The sequence below is a fragment of the Miniopterus natalensis genome, chromosome 5 (genome assembly GCF_054644295.1).
Source record: "Miniopterus natalensis isolate mMinNat1 chromosome 5, mMinNat1.hap1, whole genome shotgun sequence".
Classification (NCBI taxonomy): Eukaryota; Metazoa; Chordata; class Mammalia; order Chiroptera; family Miniopteridae; genus Miniopterus; species Miniopterus natalensis.
The window spans coordinates 26,148,688-26,167,651 of NC_142085.1; the positions used below are offsets into that span (position 1 = coordinate 26,148,688).

Below are 18,964 nucleotides of genomic sequence, written 5' to 3' on the forward strand. Positions count from 1 at the left end.
AACACTAATAAAGGTTATTCCAGCTGAGCCACCCAGTTACCCGGAGTTAGGTAATTGCATATTTCAGAACCACTGTGGTTTTAAATATTTTCTGTTAGCGAACAAATTCACTTGTACGATAGGCTTATATGTTTTAAGGTGAAAACCTAAAGAGTGAGAACAGTACCCATGATGTTTGTAATTGTAACTAATAGTTAAAACTGAATAAATCTACCTGTTCATTAGACTGTGCGGTGTGAGACAAGTTTTTACAGTTCACTTTGTTTTCAGAGAAACAGGTATCTAGTAATGGGAGCACTTCAGCAAATTACCAGTAACTATTTCAAAGGTTTTAAACAGGATGCTATCAATTAATATTTTGCATTAAAATAGTTCACTTTAAGTTGGGAAATTGGGTTCTAGGCCAACTCCCCATTCTAGGATCTTCAGAAAAGACCCAAGTCCCTAAGAGTCACAGGCCCAGTGGGGTGCACTAGTGAGTTTTCTTTCTGAGCTCTGCACCCCCAACCTCTGAAACAACCACCTCACTTCACTCTGCAGTGGGGAAAGGTGTTCATCTCTTTATGATGTTAGTTTTACTTTATTTTGAAAAAGTGTCTGTGTGCTATCAACTTTGGGCAGATGAAAGAAAACCATTTGGCCTGGCTTTATTTAACTATATTGCCTTATATGCGCTGTTCTGTATGCTATTTAATTCAACAGGCGGACTGAAAGAGGAAGAGGGAGCCTCTGGAACTTGGAAATATGGCAGTTATTACAGAGCTATCTGTCTGTATGCTCAAAATGAGCCATAATGTAAAAATACGTTAAAGCACAAATGCACAACCTCCTGGAGGCTTAGACAAGTTTCCTTCAGCAACCATGGTTCATTAGAAGCTAAGAGTAAAGTTAATGTTAATTTAGAAGGTTTTAGAACTAATTAAATTGAGAACATATTAATGATTAATTATGGTTAGATTTAAAATACAGATGTGCAAATTAAAATTTCAAATGTGTAACAAAGATTTCTCTCTGTTCTCTCTCACACAAAGAAAGACAAAACTAAGTACATAAAATTATATTACAAATATTGGAAACTGCAACCATCAGAGGTTACATTTTTTATATAGAAACAGTAACAAACTTTTACCAACATGCATTTAATTGATATGAAATACAACTACAACATATTACACAATGTGATTTTGCTGCTACTAAAAAACATAAGACTATTTGAGGCAAAATATATTTTGTGCAAAAATTAAAGAGACTATGTTTCAAGAGGGTAAAAAAGGAAAGGTGACTCACTAGCAGGTATCCATTGACAGGAACTGAGTTTTCCCCCAACACGCATCCCACTGCCAGCAATGGGAGTGGTGACAACTGGTGACATAAAAGTAAACATTTTATATTACTTTGAAATATATAATGCCAGATTATTTCAAAGTTATGAAAAGCAAACATCCACTCTTGGTCACTTAAAGAAAATTCTATTAGGTTCTCAACATGAAGCTGGATGGGGGATGAGAATGGTGCAGATGGAAGACTTAGGAAAAAAGAGAGAAAACATACAAAAGAAATATATAAACATTATGCATATAGTACAAATAATGAAAAAGGACTTTATAGCATATTTTCCAAGAAGTTATTTTTACATATTTTGAAATCCTTTAAAAACCAGGTATATTGCAAGGGGTTATAAACAAAATCATTGATAAATGATAGTTTTAACAAGAGTTCATGCACTTATCTTAGTTGGAAAGCTACTGTCCCCTCAAATCACAAAATTTATGCTCTGCCACGATTACACATTAAAATCATTTAAAAGAAATTATTTTATATTTGTTCCTGACAGAGGTCTTGGGAAAGTGCTGTACAGACCTAAGATTATAGAAATTTTTAAGTGATAATTTAAAAATACCATACAAAAATGTGTAAACAAAAAGATGCTTTACAGTTGCAGGGCATTATAAAATCCATAATGTGGATTACGGTGGTGCATTTTAAAAATTGTTAATCTTAAAAGTTCAAAATTGTGTTTTCAGTCAGCAAGGGGTGCTGGAAGCGCCACCGCACTTCCCAGGCCCTAAGGGGTAACCACAGACGTGCTGTGTCTGCCTAAGGACTTGGCCAGCACAAGCTCACTGTGCTAATGCAGGGACATGTGTAAAAGCTTTTGCAACAAGTCTCACCTGGGAGATGCTCTAGCACTAAAACATTTACACTCTTTTATCTACCCCATCAGAGAGGAAAACTGCTTTTAAAAGATATAAACAATATAAATTCTGATAGTAAAGCATTGTAAAAATTAGGATATTTTTGGCACAAAACACTTTAAATTTGAACTCTTGCAAAATATATGTCTGAAATTTCTTACTTGAAAATAAAAATTTTAACACACACAATGTGTAAATGGTTCTATGAATGAATGAATGAGATTCTATGTTTCCGTAAATACTGCACACACCTTCGGTTTACTTCAGAACCGAGTATCTGCATGCAACAGATACCCCACACGATACAGATATTGACAAGCAATGCTGCCACAGTGCACACTAAAGCAGTCTGTCAGGACTTAGGGCGTACCTTTCAATATTTTTTGTGTGTGAGTACTTGGATTCAATACTATTTTCCAGAACAGCTAGGTGACCAGTTTCAGAAAGGATGCTTGCTATCTTTCCTTGACCTATAATCTTACAATCCATACCGATATATTTAGGCATTTCATTTGTTTTCCAGTACTTAAAATTCAGCAAAACCTGTTTTTGACATTTCTTACAGCATTCCTTCAAAAACAGGAGAAGCTTCGTCTAATGTAAAAAAATTAAAATGAGTCCACAGGGCAGTAATTTTTCCTCCAAAGTTCTCACTCCATTCTGAGAAGCACTGCAGCACAGTATTTAAGTCTATCAACGTTCAGAGAGCCGTTAGGTGCAAAGTCTGTTAAAAACTGTAACATACCATGATAGCTGGAAGTAGCTCTTACTGAATTGCACATTTTTTTTCCTGCCTAAAAATTTTAGGGTATGCTACAGCTGCTAAAAGGATTTCTGTTTTTCTTGGTCCTCTGTTTGTTGGGTCTAAGATTGATGACATCTCCGCCATTAAGGGTACTTAAATTCTGACCCGAGTGACTGCCACCAGATGTGTTGAAGACACCTGTAATAAATGGAAGGAAAACACAGAGGTTGACACTGACATGTCTCAGGGTTACAAACTGAATAAAGACTGTGCATCCAGCTTCTTAGTGAATCAGTAATATTTCCAAGTATTTACAGTTTTAAGCCTTTGTTTTCATGTCATTTATTTTTAATAGCCAATACACATGGTTCAAAGTTCAAAGGGTGCAAAAGGGTTCACAGTGAAGTCTCCCTTCCATCCCGTCCCCACCAACACCAGTTTTTTCCCTAAGACAAGCATGTTTTATCAACGTTCCTACGTATCCTTCCAGAGGTATTTTATACATATGTAGACAAAAATGCAGATTCTTTCTTCCTCCCTCTGCTACCAAAGGGTGACGTACTCTACACGCTGTTCTGCGCCTTTTCACCAACAATTTTCAATCTATTTTTGAAATATGGAATCAGTAAGTTAATTGTAATAATTTCACTTATTAACTTTACATCATTTAACTTCCTCAAGAATACCTGACTTGTAGTTAACAACAGTATTTGTGATATTTTACGTTAATAAAAATATTACCTATGTAAAAGCCGGTAGTAATGTAGGATTTTCCTATCTAGGACAAAATAGCAATAAAATGGTCTACAGGCAATTAAAGTCATGAATAGATAAAATGGAAAAGAAAAAAAAAAAAACTTTTATAGTTTACATTTTGAACTTTGCTGGTCTTTCTGAACTATTTATCATCCTGATACACAGAAGTCTGGGCCAGAGACACTATCAACAACACAAAGGTGACTATGACCAATTCCTGCCCACAGGCATTTACAGTCTCACAAAAAAAAGCTTACAGTATAATAAATGAGGTGTTAGTATACAAAGAAGTAATGCTATTAACATTGTATGTTAAGTGCCATAAAAGAGACACAAGATCCTATAGATGGTTTAAAGGAAGGACCGGTAACATCTAAGTTATAAGAAAGGAGGAATTACATGATGAAGGTGGAACTGGACACCTGGCCAGGTCCTGGACTTGGATCTCTGCTTGTTTGGAAGAAAAAGCATGAGGCCAGCTATCTAGCAGAGTGAGCTTTCTAGATAGTCTGTGAGGAATAAATAGTTCTTTGACAGAGGGTGGGAAAGGGAGCTTATTCTTGGTGGAAGAACCAAAACGAGCAAAAGTGAAGAAGACAGCCCTGGGCATGTTCAAGAAAGAGCAAGACTTCTGGTGGAACTGGTGAAAGGGGTACATCTACTAGTGGAGCATGAGGCCGTACAGGAAGGATGGACAAAAAGAAACTACCTTTAAATACTGGAATGAAGAGAGCCTGTATTTAATGTGTTCCATCATAATAATAAGAGAACTCGACACTCCTAAATTTAATAATCACTGATCTAACACTTTCTAACCATATTTCTTAAACAAATGAGCACAAAGTATTAAAAAAAAAGTAAATATGATAATAATGAATGGGAAATAAATTTACCAGGTAAACATGGGTCTAAAATTTCCTGGGTACTTACCAATTTTGTTACTACTTGAATGCCTCAATTTTGGATCCTCAGCTACTTGTTTGAGTTTTTGAAGATACTTTTCGGCCAAATATTTAAAAACTAGAATAAAAACAACAGAAACCCTACCAGGTCAGTATGACTTATGCAGGTAAAATGTTATTTCGTATCACTATAATATTTATATTTACTAAAAAAATTTAAAATTAAATTAGAAATATACAATCTAGTTGAAAATTTCAATTTTAAAAATCTGTTTCAGCAATACCTAAGTACAATGAATGGCAATACTAATAAATATATAGTGGCATTTTATTAGTAAAGAAATGAAATATTTGTAATCATTAGCTCTTTAGTTTTAAGTACTTGAATAGTGATTAATATTCAACGACATTAAATGACTTAGTCTTGAAAAGATGTCTCATTTCTTTAGGTGAAAAAAACTACCCAGAAGACACCCGAGCAACCACCTAGTTGCTACCTAATACAGTAAGTAGGAATTGTGGAATGAGAAAAATAGCAATCATCTTTCTCTAACCTCACTTTCTTAAACTAGGAAATATTATTAAACAAATTAAGGTCACTGTAACTACCTAATTGTTCTAAAACAATTCAGTAATTTTAAGAGGTACGCATGAAAAACACACACATGCACACACACACTCACACACAGTTATATTTTTAAAGATAAAAAACAAAACAAACACCCAGGAGAGTTTTGCTGTACAGTAACAAGTATTCCAGGACATTAGTAAATAATTAAAAACTCTAACTCAAAGCATCACCCTTTTAATTTTTTCTTAATGATAGGTGACAAGAAAACTCTATTCTCATTACAAATGTTTTCTCTAAACAACGCAATAGAAACATAATAAGAAAAATAAAACTTCCTGTTAATTTTTTTAAAAGGCAGTTTACCTTCATTCACATTGAGATCCTCTTTCACCGATGTTCTATAGAACCTTAGCTTTAGCTTTTTGGCCAGTGCTTCAGCTTCCTCACTGTACATCAATTAAAAAAAAAAAAAAGCTTATAAAGGTACTTTCTGGTAACTTGTTTTAAAAAAATCACTTTTATTACATTTACTGATACAGCTTGGGGAAGGAGTGTCAGATGTTCCAGACCAGTTAAAGCTGTGTTCTCAGTGCTTGAACAGGGTTTTTAGTTTTCACCACTTGTGGGGGATAAACACCAACCATTATACTGTAACTGTAAACAGACACGTTCCATAAAGTCACTAAACACTAGCCTTAAAACAGCAAAATATTACTTTTCTTTATATAATACTTTAATTTTCTGTTTTTAAAAATCATTTGAATTTAATTACACACTGAAAATCATACACTGCATTACTTATTTTACTCTTGCTGCCAAAGTCAACATCAATATAGTAATGGCTGTCTCTACAAGAGTGGACTCCTAATTTTAGTTTTATTATGACTCCTGACTCTGGAATCCTGATTTTATGAAGGCCGTAGTGGTTAAGCTCCAAATGGTTCCCAGTGACTCCATCCCCTCCCCCACAACCACTGCCACCCTCCTCCTGGTCTTCATACTCTTGAGTAGTCTCCTCCCACATTGTAATCAAGGTTGGTCTATGGGATCAATAACACACAGATGCGATAGTATGTAATTTCTGAGACAGGTCCTAAGAGACATGCGGCTTCCGCTTTGCTCTCTTGGATTGCCTGCTGTGGGAAGCCAGCTGCCTTGTGAGAACACTCAAGCAGCCCTAGAGAGAGGTCCACATGGCAGGGAAACAAGGCCCCTGCCAACAGCCAAGTGAGTGAACCATCCTGGAAGCAGATCCTCCAGCCCCACTCAAGCCTTTGTGTGACTATAGGCCTAGCCAACATCTTGACTCATCTCAAGAAAAACTGAACCAGAACAATCCCCAAGCCATCCCAAATTCCTGACCTACAGAAACTGAAATAATAAACGTTCACTGTTTTAAGCCACTAAGCTTAAGACTAATCTGTTATACAGCAACAGATAATATAAGAATACATAAAATAATAAGTGAAAACCAGGCAAAGATATTCAAAGCTAGCAAAGCTTTAATAATATAATGAGCAAATAGTTATAGAAAAAAAAAATCTGGATGCTAAACTCCATTCACAAATTTGAGCATCATAGTTCTGAATATACAAAACAATATGAATCTGACCTAATCTATTTAAACTCATCAACACAGGATTCTGTCTACTTATTCTACATTAAAGCATCATTCTTAACATTTTTACTGTATCTAGGTTTGACTTAAAATGAAGAATGGATCTGTGATGCAAAGACCAAAGATTGGAATTCTAAAAGGCCTTCAAAATTTAATCCTTTAATTTTCTCTACTTACGATTCAGTAGGAACTTTTTAAAACCAAACCAATCACATAGAATAGCTCACAGAAATGTTAAATATAAGGTGCTCTTTATATAAACTTCACTAAATTTTGTAAGTCTATGCAAAAATTAAAATAGGTTTTAACTTTATAGAATTATCACCACCCCCTCAAAAGTAGCCATCTTACTTCTTTATACAAGAATCATCCAAGAGATCAATCTTGTTTTGTACAAGTACAGTTGGTATATCTCCAACTTCAGCTACTACTTTCTCTCTCCAACTGGAAATTGCTTCAAAAGATTCCCTGTCTGTGGTAGAAAATACAAGCACACAAGCCTGGGCTCCTGTAAGGTCACAAAATAAAAATGTTATTTATATTAATGAAACAATCCTATGCAGGTGAGGCCAACTTTTACCTATCAAAACAATTTTTTATGTAAATGTTGAATTCATCATTTAACACTTTGCTTATTTCTTAACATATAAATTCTATTTTCTAATTCAAAGGACCAACTCCTACCAAAATCAGTGGTTCTCAAACTAGTGCAATTGCCTAAGTACCCTCCAAATAATACACTTTGGAGGGGAGGGCACCATGAAATGCTGATGTGTTTAATTACATTCTAAGAGCTAAAGAGAATGGTAAACTAAATATGAATGATGGGCTGTTGCCAAGTTCTTCCTGTTAATACTTGTCATTTGCTTCTTAATTTCTTTCAGCACAGATTTATGAAAAATCTATGTGAAAAAAATAATTTTCTCATTCTATTTACTTTTCTAAAAATCTGGATTATCTTATTTTAGTTGCACAATACCAATGACGCTAATGAACCTCATTTAAGAACCAGAGCCAAGAGAAAAAAATATAGGATAGAAAGGGAAAAGGTTTATTTTTTTACCCTGTTTAACTGCATAATTCCCATACTATACTTACTGACCATATTTTCTCCTATCAACTATCCCATTAGGTTGATAATATCTAAAATTAAATATAAGCAGCAACCTTCTGGAAGAAGCTTTTACAAATGATTAGCTGTTGAATCAGGCCACCTGGTGACAAAAAGCAGGGTGTAGGTAACAAGAGAAACTGTCTCGGGGCCAAGAGGATTTCCTGGAACCGAGGCACTTTTTCTTATTGCTACACCTTCCTTCCAGATCCCTCAGGTGTAAGAGTTTCCTATTGAGACTCAGACATACATGCTGGCCTACCTAAGACACTATAAGGCCAAAAAAGGTTTGTTTATCACCAGAGGGAATACAGTAGAAAGAAAAAAAGCATATGATGAAAGAGAAAACGAGCAGACTGTAAAAGCAGAGGCTTCATCTGGGAAAATCTTCCCTACTACAGACAGGTTTCAAACCAAAGATTAAATTAATTATACAGAATTCGTAAGGGGAAGACAGGCAGATACACCGTGAGACTTTGTCAAAATTGAAGGAAGAATAAAACTTATGAGATCATACTAGTATATTGGTAAATAAATTTATATTTACTTGAACTGTAATATTTACTTAAACTACAAATAAAACATTATTTAATCATAGTTTAATTTTTATTTAAGTTTTATTTTAAAACTCTACTATTTAGCTTTAAACCTAGAATTTTATATCTAATCAATTGTCATTTAATTCAAGGGTCCAATAGGGTACTTCCAGGTACACAAAATATAGACACTTAAAAAAAACCCTTAAGGGAAGTATGTAATTTAAAAAAACAAACAAGGAAAACTATGCAGATAGAGCCAGAAATATGGGCAGCAAGAATGATTAAGAAAAACACAACTTTTTTTCCCCCAACGAAATTAAGGATCAAAGGATAAAAGAAAAAGTATAACCATAACAAGCCCCAAATTACTTAGTGGGGTACTGAGTGGGGAGAGACCAAAGGAATGTGGGAATGTGCTAAAAGTGCCTGTCTAAAGAGGAAGATGTATTACTGATATGTTTAAGTAATCAAGGAAGGTAAATAAACATTAACATATATAACAGACACCTGCAGCGTCCCCTCCGCTCAGCCCCTGGTGTCCCTGCAGCCGTGGAGACAGTTCCTGCCTGTTGCTAGTACCCTACCTCAAGCTTACGCTGCAGGTGGGTTGCACGTGGCTCTCTGCTTTCCTGCGTCAGGGCATTTTCTGATGCTTCAGAAGGGAACCTTGGTTTGTTGAATCTTCTAAGGTGAATGGATGCCTCTGGGAGGGGAAGCTTCAACTTATGGGGGATGGGATAAAGACCTCAGCTTCACTTTGGTGGGACCATCCTGAGGTGTGTCCATAGGGTTCTTCACAGGGATCCCTAATTACCTACAGCCAGTTCATTAATACACCCTCTACAAGTTTTTCTCCCTCTTTCCCTAGTCTCTTCACTTCTACTTCCTGGGATCACCACCCAAATAAATTAGCTCCACCCAGTTGTGCCAAGAACTGCTTTGTGTGTGTCCAGGGAGAGGTGGGAGGGTTAAACTAAGAGAGTACTGTCTTAAGTTAAAGGCAATCACCATAAGAATAAAGAGACAAAGTGTGCCTATTAAATCACAGGAGAAAAGTAGACCTATCCAATGTACAGGAGGAGAGAAAACAGAAAAACCTACAGAAGATAGAAAACCTGAACGAGATGACAGAAATAAGTTACAGCAAGAGTAATTACAGTCTTCAGGAAGAATGGCACACAAATAGGACTCCAGAAAGAGTAAGAGATTTCATGCTAAATTACTTTCAAGCCTGAGAAAGATGCAGTGGCTGGGAGCGAGAGTGAAAAGACAAGACCAACAGACAAAAAAGAAGAGAGCTGCATTAGGGAGTAACCTGCTCCCACTGGTGGCAACACAAAGAATGCACAAGAATTTCATACAAGTATGGAACCACATCTAAGAGATTAGCCAGCATGGGGTCATTTTAAATCATGTCCAATAGGGCCATTTATTGGGTGATGAGAACTTACCATAAAGGAAGATGGAGGTGGAATGATGAATCCCCCAAATGCAAAGCAACTGCGTGAAGTATATATTTGCCCTGAAGAAACATCCCCAAGAATGGGAACGTTGGAGGAATCCAGGATGATTTCCTAGAAAACCATCTTTAAAACATCTGCCATCCAGAAGGCGCCAACATCAGACAATAGTACCTTCCATAGTGGTCTCATCTCCCACTCTGCTCTTCTCCTAGGCCTGACCCAGGAGAATAAAGAAACATCTCTCGCAAACCAGGGAAGAAAGTGGGAGGAGACAACCAACATTCCTTTCCCAGACCACAGGTACTAACCTGCTAAATAGGACTCCAGAAAGAGTAAGAGATTTCATGCTAAATTACATTTGGAGTTTTAATTAATCCACAGGACTGGCTATTGTCATTACCAAGTTGACATAATGTTCATGATTAGAAATAATTATGAGGCAACTGAAAAAAATTACTGAAGATGACCAGAAAAGACACAAGAGGAAAGGGTTTTTTATTGAGGGTAGAGGAAAAGACTGCACCTCTTCCTACTGCCTAATATAAAGGGATGTGAAAGACAAAACAAAAGTTGTATTTTGGTAACTTCATGAGCGGTGCCCTGTTCAACATACTAGCTACTATAAATATTCTTAATTCAAAAATGACCCTATACTGTTATCATCAGTGGGGTGCCCTCCATTGTCTCCACAGGTTGCTGGTGGAAGTGAGCTTCTTGCAGTGTCACAAGAAAAGGAATTTTCTGAGACTCGCATGGAAGAATGAAAGGCATTTACTTGCATGGAATTAAACCCCTGAGTTTCTAAGGTCCCATCTCCCTCCGTCCCAACATGGAAGAAGTCCAGCTGTGTCCTTAGCAGAGCTAGGATTAATCCCGTTGCCCAAAGTTTCTGTTTCATACTTGTACAATCCAATCAGCATCAGGCTAGCTTAGCTTGTGTACCCAGCCACAGTCCATCAGTCCATTGCATGCGGGGTCTGCATAGCTTCTAGGAACATAGGCGAATGCACGGAAGCAGGAACAAAACCAGAGGAACAAGAGAGGAACCAGAGAGCAAGAATTCCTTTTAACCTCTAAGATTTCATGCACTGGCAGTGGCCTCACCCCCTCTAGCCAGTTATCTTTGTTTCCAGGTTAGACTGACAGGCACCTTCCCTTCACCACCCTGACTTTACTGAGCATGCATCCATCTCCCCTTTGTTGGACCCGGTCCCCCAGTGATTTCCAGGGAATGGACTGGTAGTTCCCTGGGGTGTGTAAAGTTACAGCTTCCTGGTGAAGCTGCCCAGATGGCCATGCTTATATGTCTGGCCTCCCTTTTGCTCCTTTCCTATTATTAATAACTAGCTAATTATAATGGTAACACTGTTATCCTTTCTTTTTTTTTCTTTGACTTTCAGTTCTGTGTCAGTACCAGTCATCTTTAGGAAAATTAATGTTTTAATTTCTCTGATGTAGTCATTTGGACATATCTTACACCTTTGATATTTAAAGGCAGCAGGTGTTTTTTACTCATATATTTTATAAAGACCTTTATTTTTCTACTATTCAATCATCCTTCTATACTACCTATCCTAAGAATCACACCATTGGAAAAGTTACTTCATCATCAGAGATACCAGTAAACCACCCACAAAGGAATCACTTAAAATAGTTAACAAACTACCCCCTTATCCACACTTCAGGCAACAGACCTAAATAAAGTTTTAGTGTCAATTATAAGATCATCAACAGCAAATATTTTTTCCTAATTAATAAGATCATTCAAAAAAAGTTATTATTTCTGAATGTAATTCAGAAAATACTCCCTAAGGCACATAATGCGTAGAGTAATTCTATCCTCAAATAACTGCAAGACCCTACAAGATGGTCTCTAGACTTGTTCTGAGTACAGCTGAGGGTCAGCAGCATCAGTGTCAGCTGGGAGATTGTAGAAATGAAGAATCTCAGAGCCTCCCACAGAGCTACTGAATTTGAGTCTGCATTGTAACAAGCTCCCCCAGGGAATTCATTTGCACATTAAAATTTAAGAAACACTGCTCTAGAGAACACAGTAAAATCCAACAACAGCAAAGACCAACCAGAAGCATAAGGCTTTATACACTATTATAGATATTACTCTAGATTTAAAGTGCTTGTCCCTTATTCTCTTGTACACTCTATATAACTTAAAGCATACACATTATTCAATGAACCAATCTAACACAGATTCCATGCTCCTATCATTTCAAAACAAATCTGAGACTTGCATGTCTGTTATTTCTAAATCTTGCATTTATTGTTGTAATTTATAAGTAGCTTCCTGTCCAGAGCTATTTTATTTCCAACAATTTATATTCATTTATGTTTGTGAAAGTACGTTTTAAAAATATATACATATGGGTTTCCTTCCATTTAGTGCATAGGTCTCGAGTCTATAACTTCATTTCCATATGTTGCTAGAAAGGAGCATCTTTTTCTTAGAGCCAATCACAGTTAAAAAAGTATAATGAAAAACTTGTATGTTGTATGTAACTTTCTGAACTAAGTATGGTTTCTACTGCCTGGCTAGACTTTCTTAAGAGCTTAAGAGGAATAATTGGGGATCCCAAAAGGCTTCCTAATATGATCTGTGCTCTGTTCTAGCCTTTTTACAAGGAGGTCATGTTTCAACATGTCTCACTATACAATTAAGCCAGCATTCCAAGAACATAAAAATGCCTTTGAACAATGGTTTTTGGTATAATAGGTTTTTTAAATGAATTATAGTTAAAATTTTTCTTTAAAATAAAAATTACAAAATTTTTATGCATCCTGAATAATATATTTCTAGAACATAAATCAGTAAGTCATAACTTCATAAGGTATGGCATTTCACCATTAAATTCATATCTTACTTAATTCATGCTTCCTGGCCCTTTCCTTCTCTTCCTAGTCTTCATTTCTATTTAATTACATCATTATCTGAATCTATACTAGTAGTTTACCTGGTTGCCTAACTGGCATCCAGTTCCCCTCCCTTCCTGAGAACACCTCTCCCCTACTGTACATTAGCCATGGTTTAGACAGGCTAACCATACCCTCTGGTCTGGGAGTTGAGGCGCTAAATGCACCAAGCCAATTAAGGTAATCACATTCCTCTGACTACTTACTATAATCTGGTCAAGGGTGGTCTAATCAGATAAAAGCTCAGGACTTTTGATCCATTGCTATGGGGAGTAACCCTCTCTCCCCAAAGATGTGAAAACCAAGTGGCTTCCATTGCTGTTGGTAGCAACCTTGCAACTAAGAGGAAAATCAGCATGAGGAGGAACCCCACACAGGAAGGGAGACAAGCAAGAGAAACAATGGTTATAATCAGAACAAACTACTACGACTGAAAGTATGCTACTTCCACTCTTCTATTAAAGTCAATAAACCTTTGTAGTTTAAGTATCAAATTGCTTTTCTGTTGTCAGCAACCAAAAGCAGTCTGATGCAACCCCAAAGAAAAGCATAAAAGAATGTTCAGTATGCATTTCTCAAATTTATGTATAATTGCCACCGTTCCTTAATTCAAACTGAGATGTGATAAAAGGTTCATTCTCACAACTTAGAAAAAGCTGAAATTTAAGACCTGTCTCAATATCCCACCCTCTTTGCCATTCCCACCCTCTTAGCCATTCTAACATAGTTGGCTAAAAAAACGTCAGTTACATTTTAAGAAAAGCTTTTAACAGACATCTACTTATATGCTTGAGACTACTTTAAGTTAAAATGTTAAATATAGGGAAATCAAAGCCACTTAAAGCCTTTTAGTCCAAATGAAACAAAGTGGAAAGAAATTTAAACACCCATTGTAAATTAAAATGTAAATACGAATTATGAGCTCTTTTTAGTTTCTGGCACAGAAAATTTTTGGCAGACATAGTAAAGAAAAACAGTATGATCTATGGACACCTAAAGAGTACCAAACAAGACGTACACAACAAACTGGATAAGCTAAATTTAAAAAATTAAGAGACAATAATGTTGAACACAATTTTATAGCAAAAATGGAGAAAGCATTAATACCTGAACTACAGTGCAAATTAAAATATCTTTAGCTACATGTTTTTAATGAGGGACCCAACTGCTCTACTTAACTGCATGGTTCCAACATTTTCTCCTTTTTATTTATAAACAAATCAAATCATTTTTGGCATTTGACCAGTTTTGCCTTTTTTTTAAGTTAAACTTTATCTTGAAATAATTGTGGACTCACACAGTTTTGCCTTTTTTTAAATTAGAGATACATAATAATAAATACATTCTCCAAAAATAGCATACTAGTTAGAAAGTAATACTATCATATCAAATCATCAAAAGCCTAAAAAGAAACAGCCCGACCTATTTTTTTTCCTCACAAAAAGAACACAGAGTTCATGGCAAGACTTTATAGAGAAAAAACTAGGTAGGTAAAAAGAAATAACGACAGTCTTATACATTCCTACTACTTGTTTCCACCTAGGTTTTCTGTTTGTTTTATTTTTTCCTGTGTATTGTGGGGAGAGGGGAGAAGGCAGTTGTAGTAATAACCCTACTAAAAAAAGTACAAACAACCTTTACTCAAGAATACACTTTATATTGAGGACCTGTTATTCGACAATGTCAATGCTTGTGAAATTCATAATCTGATAAGAATACCATCTATTTTAAGAGCTTTGGAGAGTAAGAGTATAATTTCACCTCACACCATGATATAGGTGAAGTGCTCGAGATCCAAACTGGCATCCACAGGAGTGATAATCAAAGCTACTGTAGATGGGAAGCCTTTAAGGGCGCAGTAAAAAGAGTGAGCAGTACGGAATGGTGACATTACTAGGATGACACCTGAGAGGTGTACCTCTCTTATTTCTCAAGGAGCCAAAATGTTTTCTTAGAGTGGGCAGCAGAAGCCAAGTTTCCTTGGTACCAATTTAGAAAGGCAACATCTTTGGTTGCTTATATGTTAGTGTAATTATGTTTTTATTAGACCTCGTTGCCATTATTATAATAATTCCCACATTTTCAAAAGTGGAAAAAACAACATACATGTTCAAAAGCCTCAACAGGCTATAATGCTACATGGTACTAGATTAAGCTTTCAGTTACTTTGCTCTCATTATAATCACCACTGGCAGTGAGTTGGAGAAACACTAAAAATGCTGTCTTAAATTCCAAAAGAAAAGGACATTTTATAAGAAAATGTAATGGAAACTTAGAAATCTAAGCTCTTCCTGAGGAATTTAACCTTGCATTTTAGCATCTTAAATCCTACAGCTGTAGTTCTTTCCTTTCACATGTATCTCACACTCCTTTGAACTCCTACAGCACTGAAAAGGCTTTACCCATGAAATTTCATGTGTCATATCGAAATGTCATCTTATTTTCAGGGGCTTTACTCTTTTATATGATAGTTTCCACACTTCCTTGGGGTCAGAGGTAGGCATTTAACAGTTTCTGACTGATTAGGTCTGGGAATGCCTATATAAGTCATGTAATTCTAAAGGCAGAGACCAACAGTCCATAGTACAAAGGATCATTTACCACTCAACAAGACCCTCAGAAGAATAATGACCTGGCATTAAAAAAAACACCACCTTGAAATAAATTTAAGTATTCTTAAGGAGAAACCTTTCTATGAGAAACAAAAAAGGCAAAGTTCTTTGTTTAGCCAAAAGAACATGCCCAAATAAACAAAATCCCCCACAATGTACCTCGATAGTAGGCCTTTGTTATTGCATCAAATTCCTCTTGACCTGCCGTATCCCATAACATTAATCTGACATCTTCGTCATTAACTCTGAAACAAGATAAATTTCATAAGTAAAAGAAATGTCTTTAGCGATATAGCTTTGTGTACATTTTTATTTTTCAAATTTGAAGTATTAAAACAACATTGTTGGTTTCACCCTGAAAAAGTCTGAGTACTTTTAAACGCTGATACAGTTACCAAAATGAAAGTAAGGGTGGAAGACATTCCCGCAAAGCTATAATTTTACACGATTTGGATTTACCTGGCATGTTTTTTCCTTTGACAACAGTGACAGTTAGCCATGGCACTAAGACTAGTAGTATTGGGAAAGAGGGTCAGTGCTTGCTCTCCTCTCTACACCATTCTAATGAGTTCTGGTGCACATGTGATAGAATAAGAAAGGAAAGCAGCAGCTTACCTGCTTGGTTGCCTTTTAACTCAAAAATTTACTCTATTTGGTCATACAGTCCATGGTCTTATTCATGGTAGTTGTGTTCTATAAAGTCACAGCAAACACTGAATTAGCAAATACTAAACTACTGCTCTTAGGAGAAATATAGGGTTAGAGTCCTGTGAGCCCCTGGTTACATTTTCATCAACTGATGAAATAACCTTGTTTTTTGTGTGGTTCTGTTTAAAGACACCTTATTTCACATATGTTGTTAATTCATTAACATTGAATTCACAGCCTACACCACTATAACTTATGCCTGAACGAAGCCTATCTAACACACGTATTTTCTCTGTAAGGCACATCACACACAGCCTTCTTGCACTTGGGGTCACTAGACAGCATTTCAGCACTATGCTTGGGGGGCATCTTAAACAGCAAAATCACCAACAAATAGCACAAAAATGTGGCACAAAAACAGAGCACTAAAAATTCACTGTTTACAGTATGAGATATGAAATAAAAGGAAAGACAGTTGCCTTGTTCCACCTAGGCTGGGAATCTGTGGGTAGGATGACTCAAAGTTTTTGCTGACCCGTGCATGTCTATGAATGACCACCAAAGCACTGGGAGTACTCATTCTGGGGTTATGAATAAATTTTATCAAGTAGGTGAATTTGCAAATGCAGAATCCACAAAAAATAAGAATCAACTATATACTTAAAATATTAATTTGGTTCAGATAAGAAGTACAAAAAAAACAAACATCATCAACACTTAAAATGACTCCTCTTCAAATATCTAAAAGAATTAAATACGAAAATATTTTTAAAAGCAGGGTCACAGAATACAAATCAGAAATTCAACAACCTTTAAAACAATGAACATAATTATCTTTGATGCTAATGTCTGGGCTAGTTAAGTCAGATTTGTTTGATGTTATTTATTTCTGTAATACATTTTAGTTTGTCTATTACAATTTAAGATAACCTAAAAAGTTCTCAGGACTAATAACAAAAAGTGTCACTTTGATGTGTTTTAGAACCCAACTGGATTTCTTGAAGTAAGATTTCCTTTTCATAGAAGTACTTAATCCTCCCAAATCTACTTTCTCTAGAATAAAAACAAATGAATAATTATTAATTCTCTAACTTCTATATAGTCTTGCCTCGTTTTAAAAAGAGAAGAGACATTCTAAACAAAAGGGCTTCCATAATGTAAGAGAAGAGCACTATTCTGATAGACACGTTAACTCCCTCCAAAAAAATAGTGGATGGAAATTTTCACTAGAGTCAAGCATCAGTTTGTGTTTAAGAAGTGCCTAAAGTGCCACCAATATATATAAAATGGATGTAAGATAAAATAAAAAGAGAGGTGGGAGAGAAATAGGAAAAAAATGTAAAAACATGAAAGGAAGGGGAAAGAGATGAAGGTGGGGAGACAGAAGGACATAGATTCACACAACGTAAGTAACTGCAAACCACCAGCAGCTGCCTCATGACCCACTGCCACCGGATGCCTGACCTCGGACTGGACCGGAATTAGTCACCATTATTCTGACGGAGCCTTGGACACCGTTCACAGACCGAAACCAAGAGGATTAAATGGCCAAGTACATACTGGATTTGTCGCTCCAAAAAATCAACTCCGATGGTTTTCTTGTAATCTTTTGTAAAAATGCCTTTGCAGTATCGCTGAATCATGCTTGATTTTCCAACTGCTCCGTTCCCAACAACCACCATCTTGATGGCCACTTCCATATCTTCCTCCAACATTTTTGGAGTTGAAAAGGCTTCTGTACCAACTTTAATTCCCACTGGTCAGATCCTCTTTCTCAAATCTGTGGTTTAAAATGAAAATAAAATTCTTTTTCATGACATAAAAACTGTACACAATAAGCTATAATTGTTTCATCAAGAAATAATTATATTAAATTGCAAGAATTTGTTTCCATGATGAAGGCCCCCTCCCCACTCTGTTTAACTAATATAAATTCTTTAAAACAGGGGCCACAATATTATTTACTTCTGAATCCTTACAGATAGCAAAATGTATGACATTCAGGGATTAATACATGCCTAGATTATACAGTTTTGCCTTTCACAAAGGTTAAAACTATGGATGGTTAGAGATGAGGCCTGATTTAAAGTTCTATTTACTAGTTCTGCACTCTTAGTGAAGTTATTTCTTAACCTCTTTAAGCTCCAGTTTCCTGATGATGTTTACCTCACAGGGTTGTTGATCAATGGTACTTATAAAGCACCTAGCTCGGTGAAAGTTAAGCATTCAAAAATTGGTAGTTATATACATCATAATAAATCTTCCATAGTTACCACCAAGTGGGAAACAAATACAAAACCTAAAGAAACTGCTTTTCGACCTCACAGGTAATTAATGTCCACAGAAACGCATCCCAGGAAAAGGTTTTGTATAATAATGCACAACTGTGTGATGCCATCGGGCTCTTAGTTACAGTGCTTTAGTGTTCAGGTTACAACGAGTCCTCTACAGATAATCTTGTACCACACATTCTTTCTTTAGAATTTAGTTTGGTTGGTTATTGTTACTCATATAATGAAAGTAATAGAACAGGCACTGTTTGCATTTTAGACTGAAAAGAACAGAAAGTCAACTTCTTCATCTTCTTAAAATTACTAGTTAAGTTCCCGCCCACTTAGCTATTATATTCCAATTACCTTAACTGAAAAAAAATCCATCTATACAACCACTACACAGAGAATTGTGAAGAACATTCCTCTCTTTGTCCCTAATGAAATTAGTTTCAGTCATCGTCCCAGTGCTTCATAAACTTGCACGATCAGAAGAATCATCTAGAAGCACTTGTTAAAGTACTGGTTCTATGTCTCCACCTCAACAAATTTAAATAATTAAAAAATCCCAAAAACTTAGAATGAGAACAAAAGAAAGAACATGGTAAA

At 36.0% G+C, this 18,964-nt stretch overlaps 1 protein-coding gene across 1 annotated transcript; it reads right to left on the reverse strand.

Annotated features, from left to right (window-relative positions):
- Positions 1 to 1,123: 1,123 nt before the first annotated feature.
- On the reverse strand, positions 1,124 to 17,865 carry RAB23 (RAB23, member RAS oncogene family). Its single transcript, XM_016197232.2, has 6 exons — positions 17,646 to 17,865; positions 15,597 to 15,682; positions 7,139 to 7,295; positions 5,533 to 5,615; positions 4,627 to 4,716; positions 1,124 to 3,138 (listed from the first exon to the last, which is right to left on the reverse strand). The coding sequence occupies exons 1-6, from the start codon at positions 17,798 to 17,800 to the stop codon at positions 2,999 to 3,001; spliced, it is 711 nt and encodes a 236-aa protein (XP_016052718.1). The 5' UTR covers positions 17,801 to 17,865; the 3' UTR covers positions 1,124 to 2,998.
- Between the last annotated feature and the right edge of the window lie 1,099 nt (positions 17,866 to 18,964).

Excerpts from the sequence above, each read along its gene's own strand:
- RAB23 (XM_016197232.2), bottom strand. The coding sequence starts at position 17,800 with ATGTTGGAGGAAGATATGGAAGTGGCCATCAAGATGGTGGTTGTTGGG. Across the intron at positions 15,683-17,645 it reads TTTTTGGAGCGACAAATCCA|AGTTAATGACGAAGATGTCA; the intron begins GTATGTACTTGG and ends ATCTTGTTTCAG. Across the intron at positions 5,616-7,138 it reads GATGATTCTTGTATAAAGAA|TGAGGAAGCTGAAGCACTGG; the intron begins GTAAGATGGCTA and ends ATTGATGTACAG.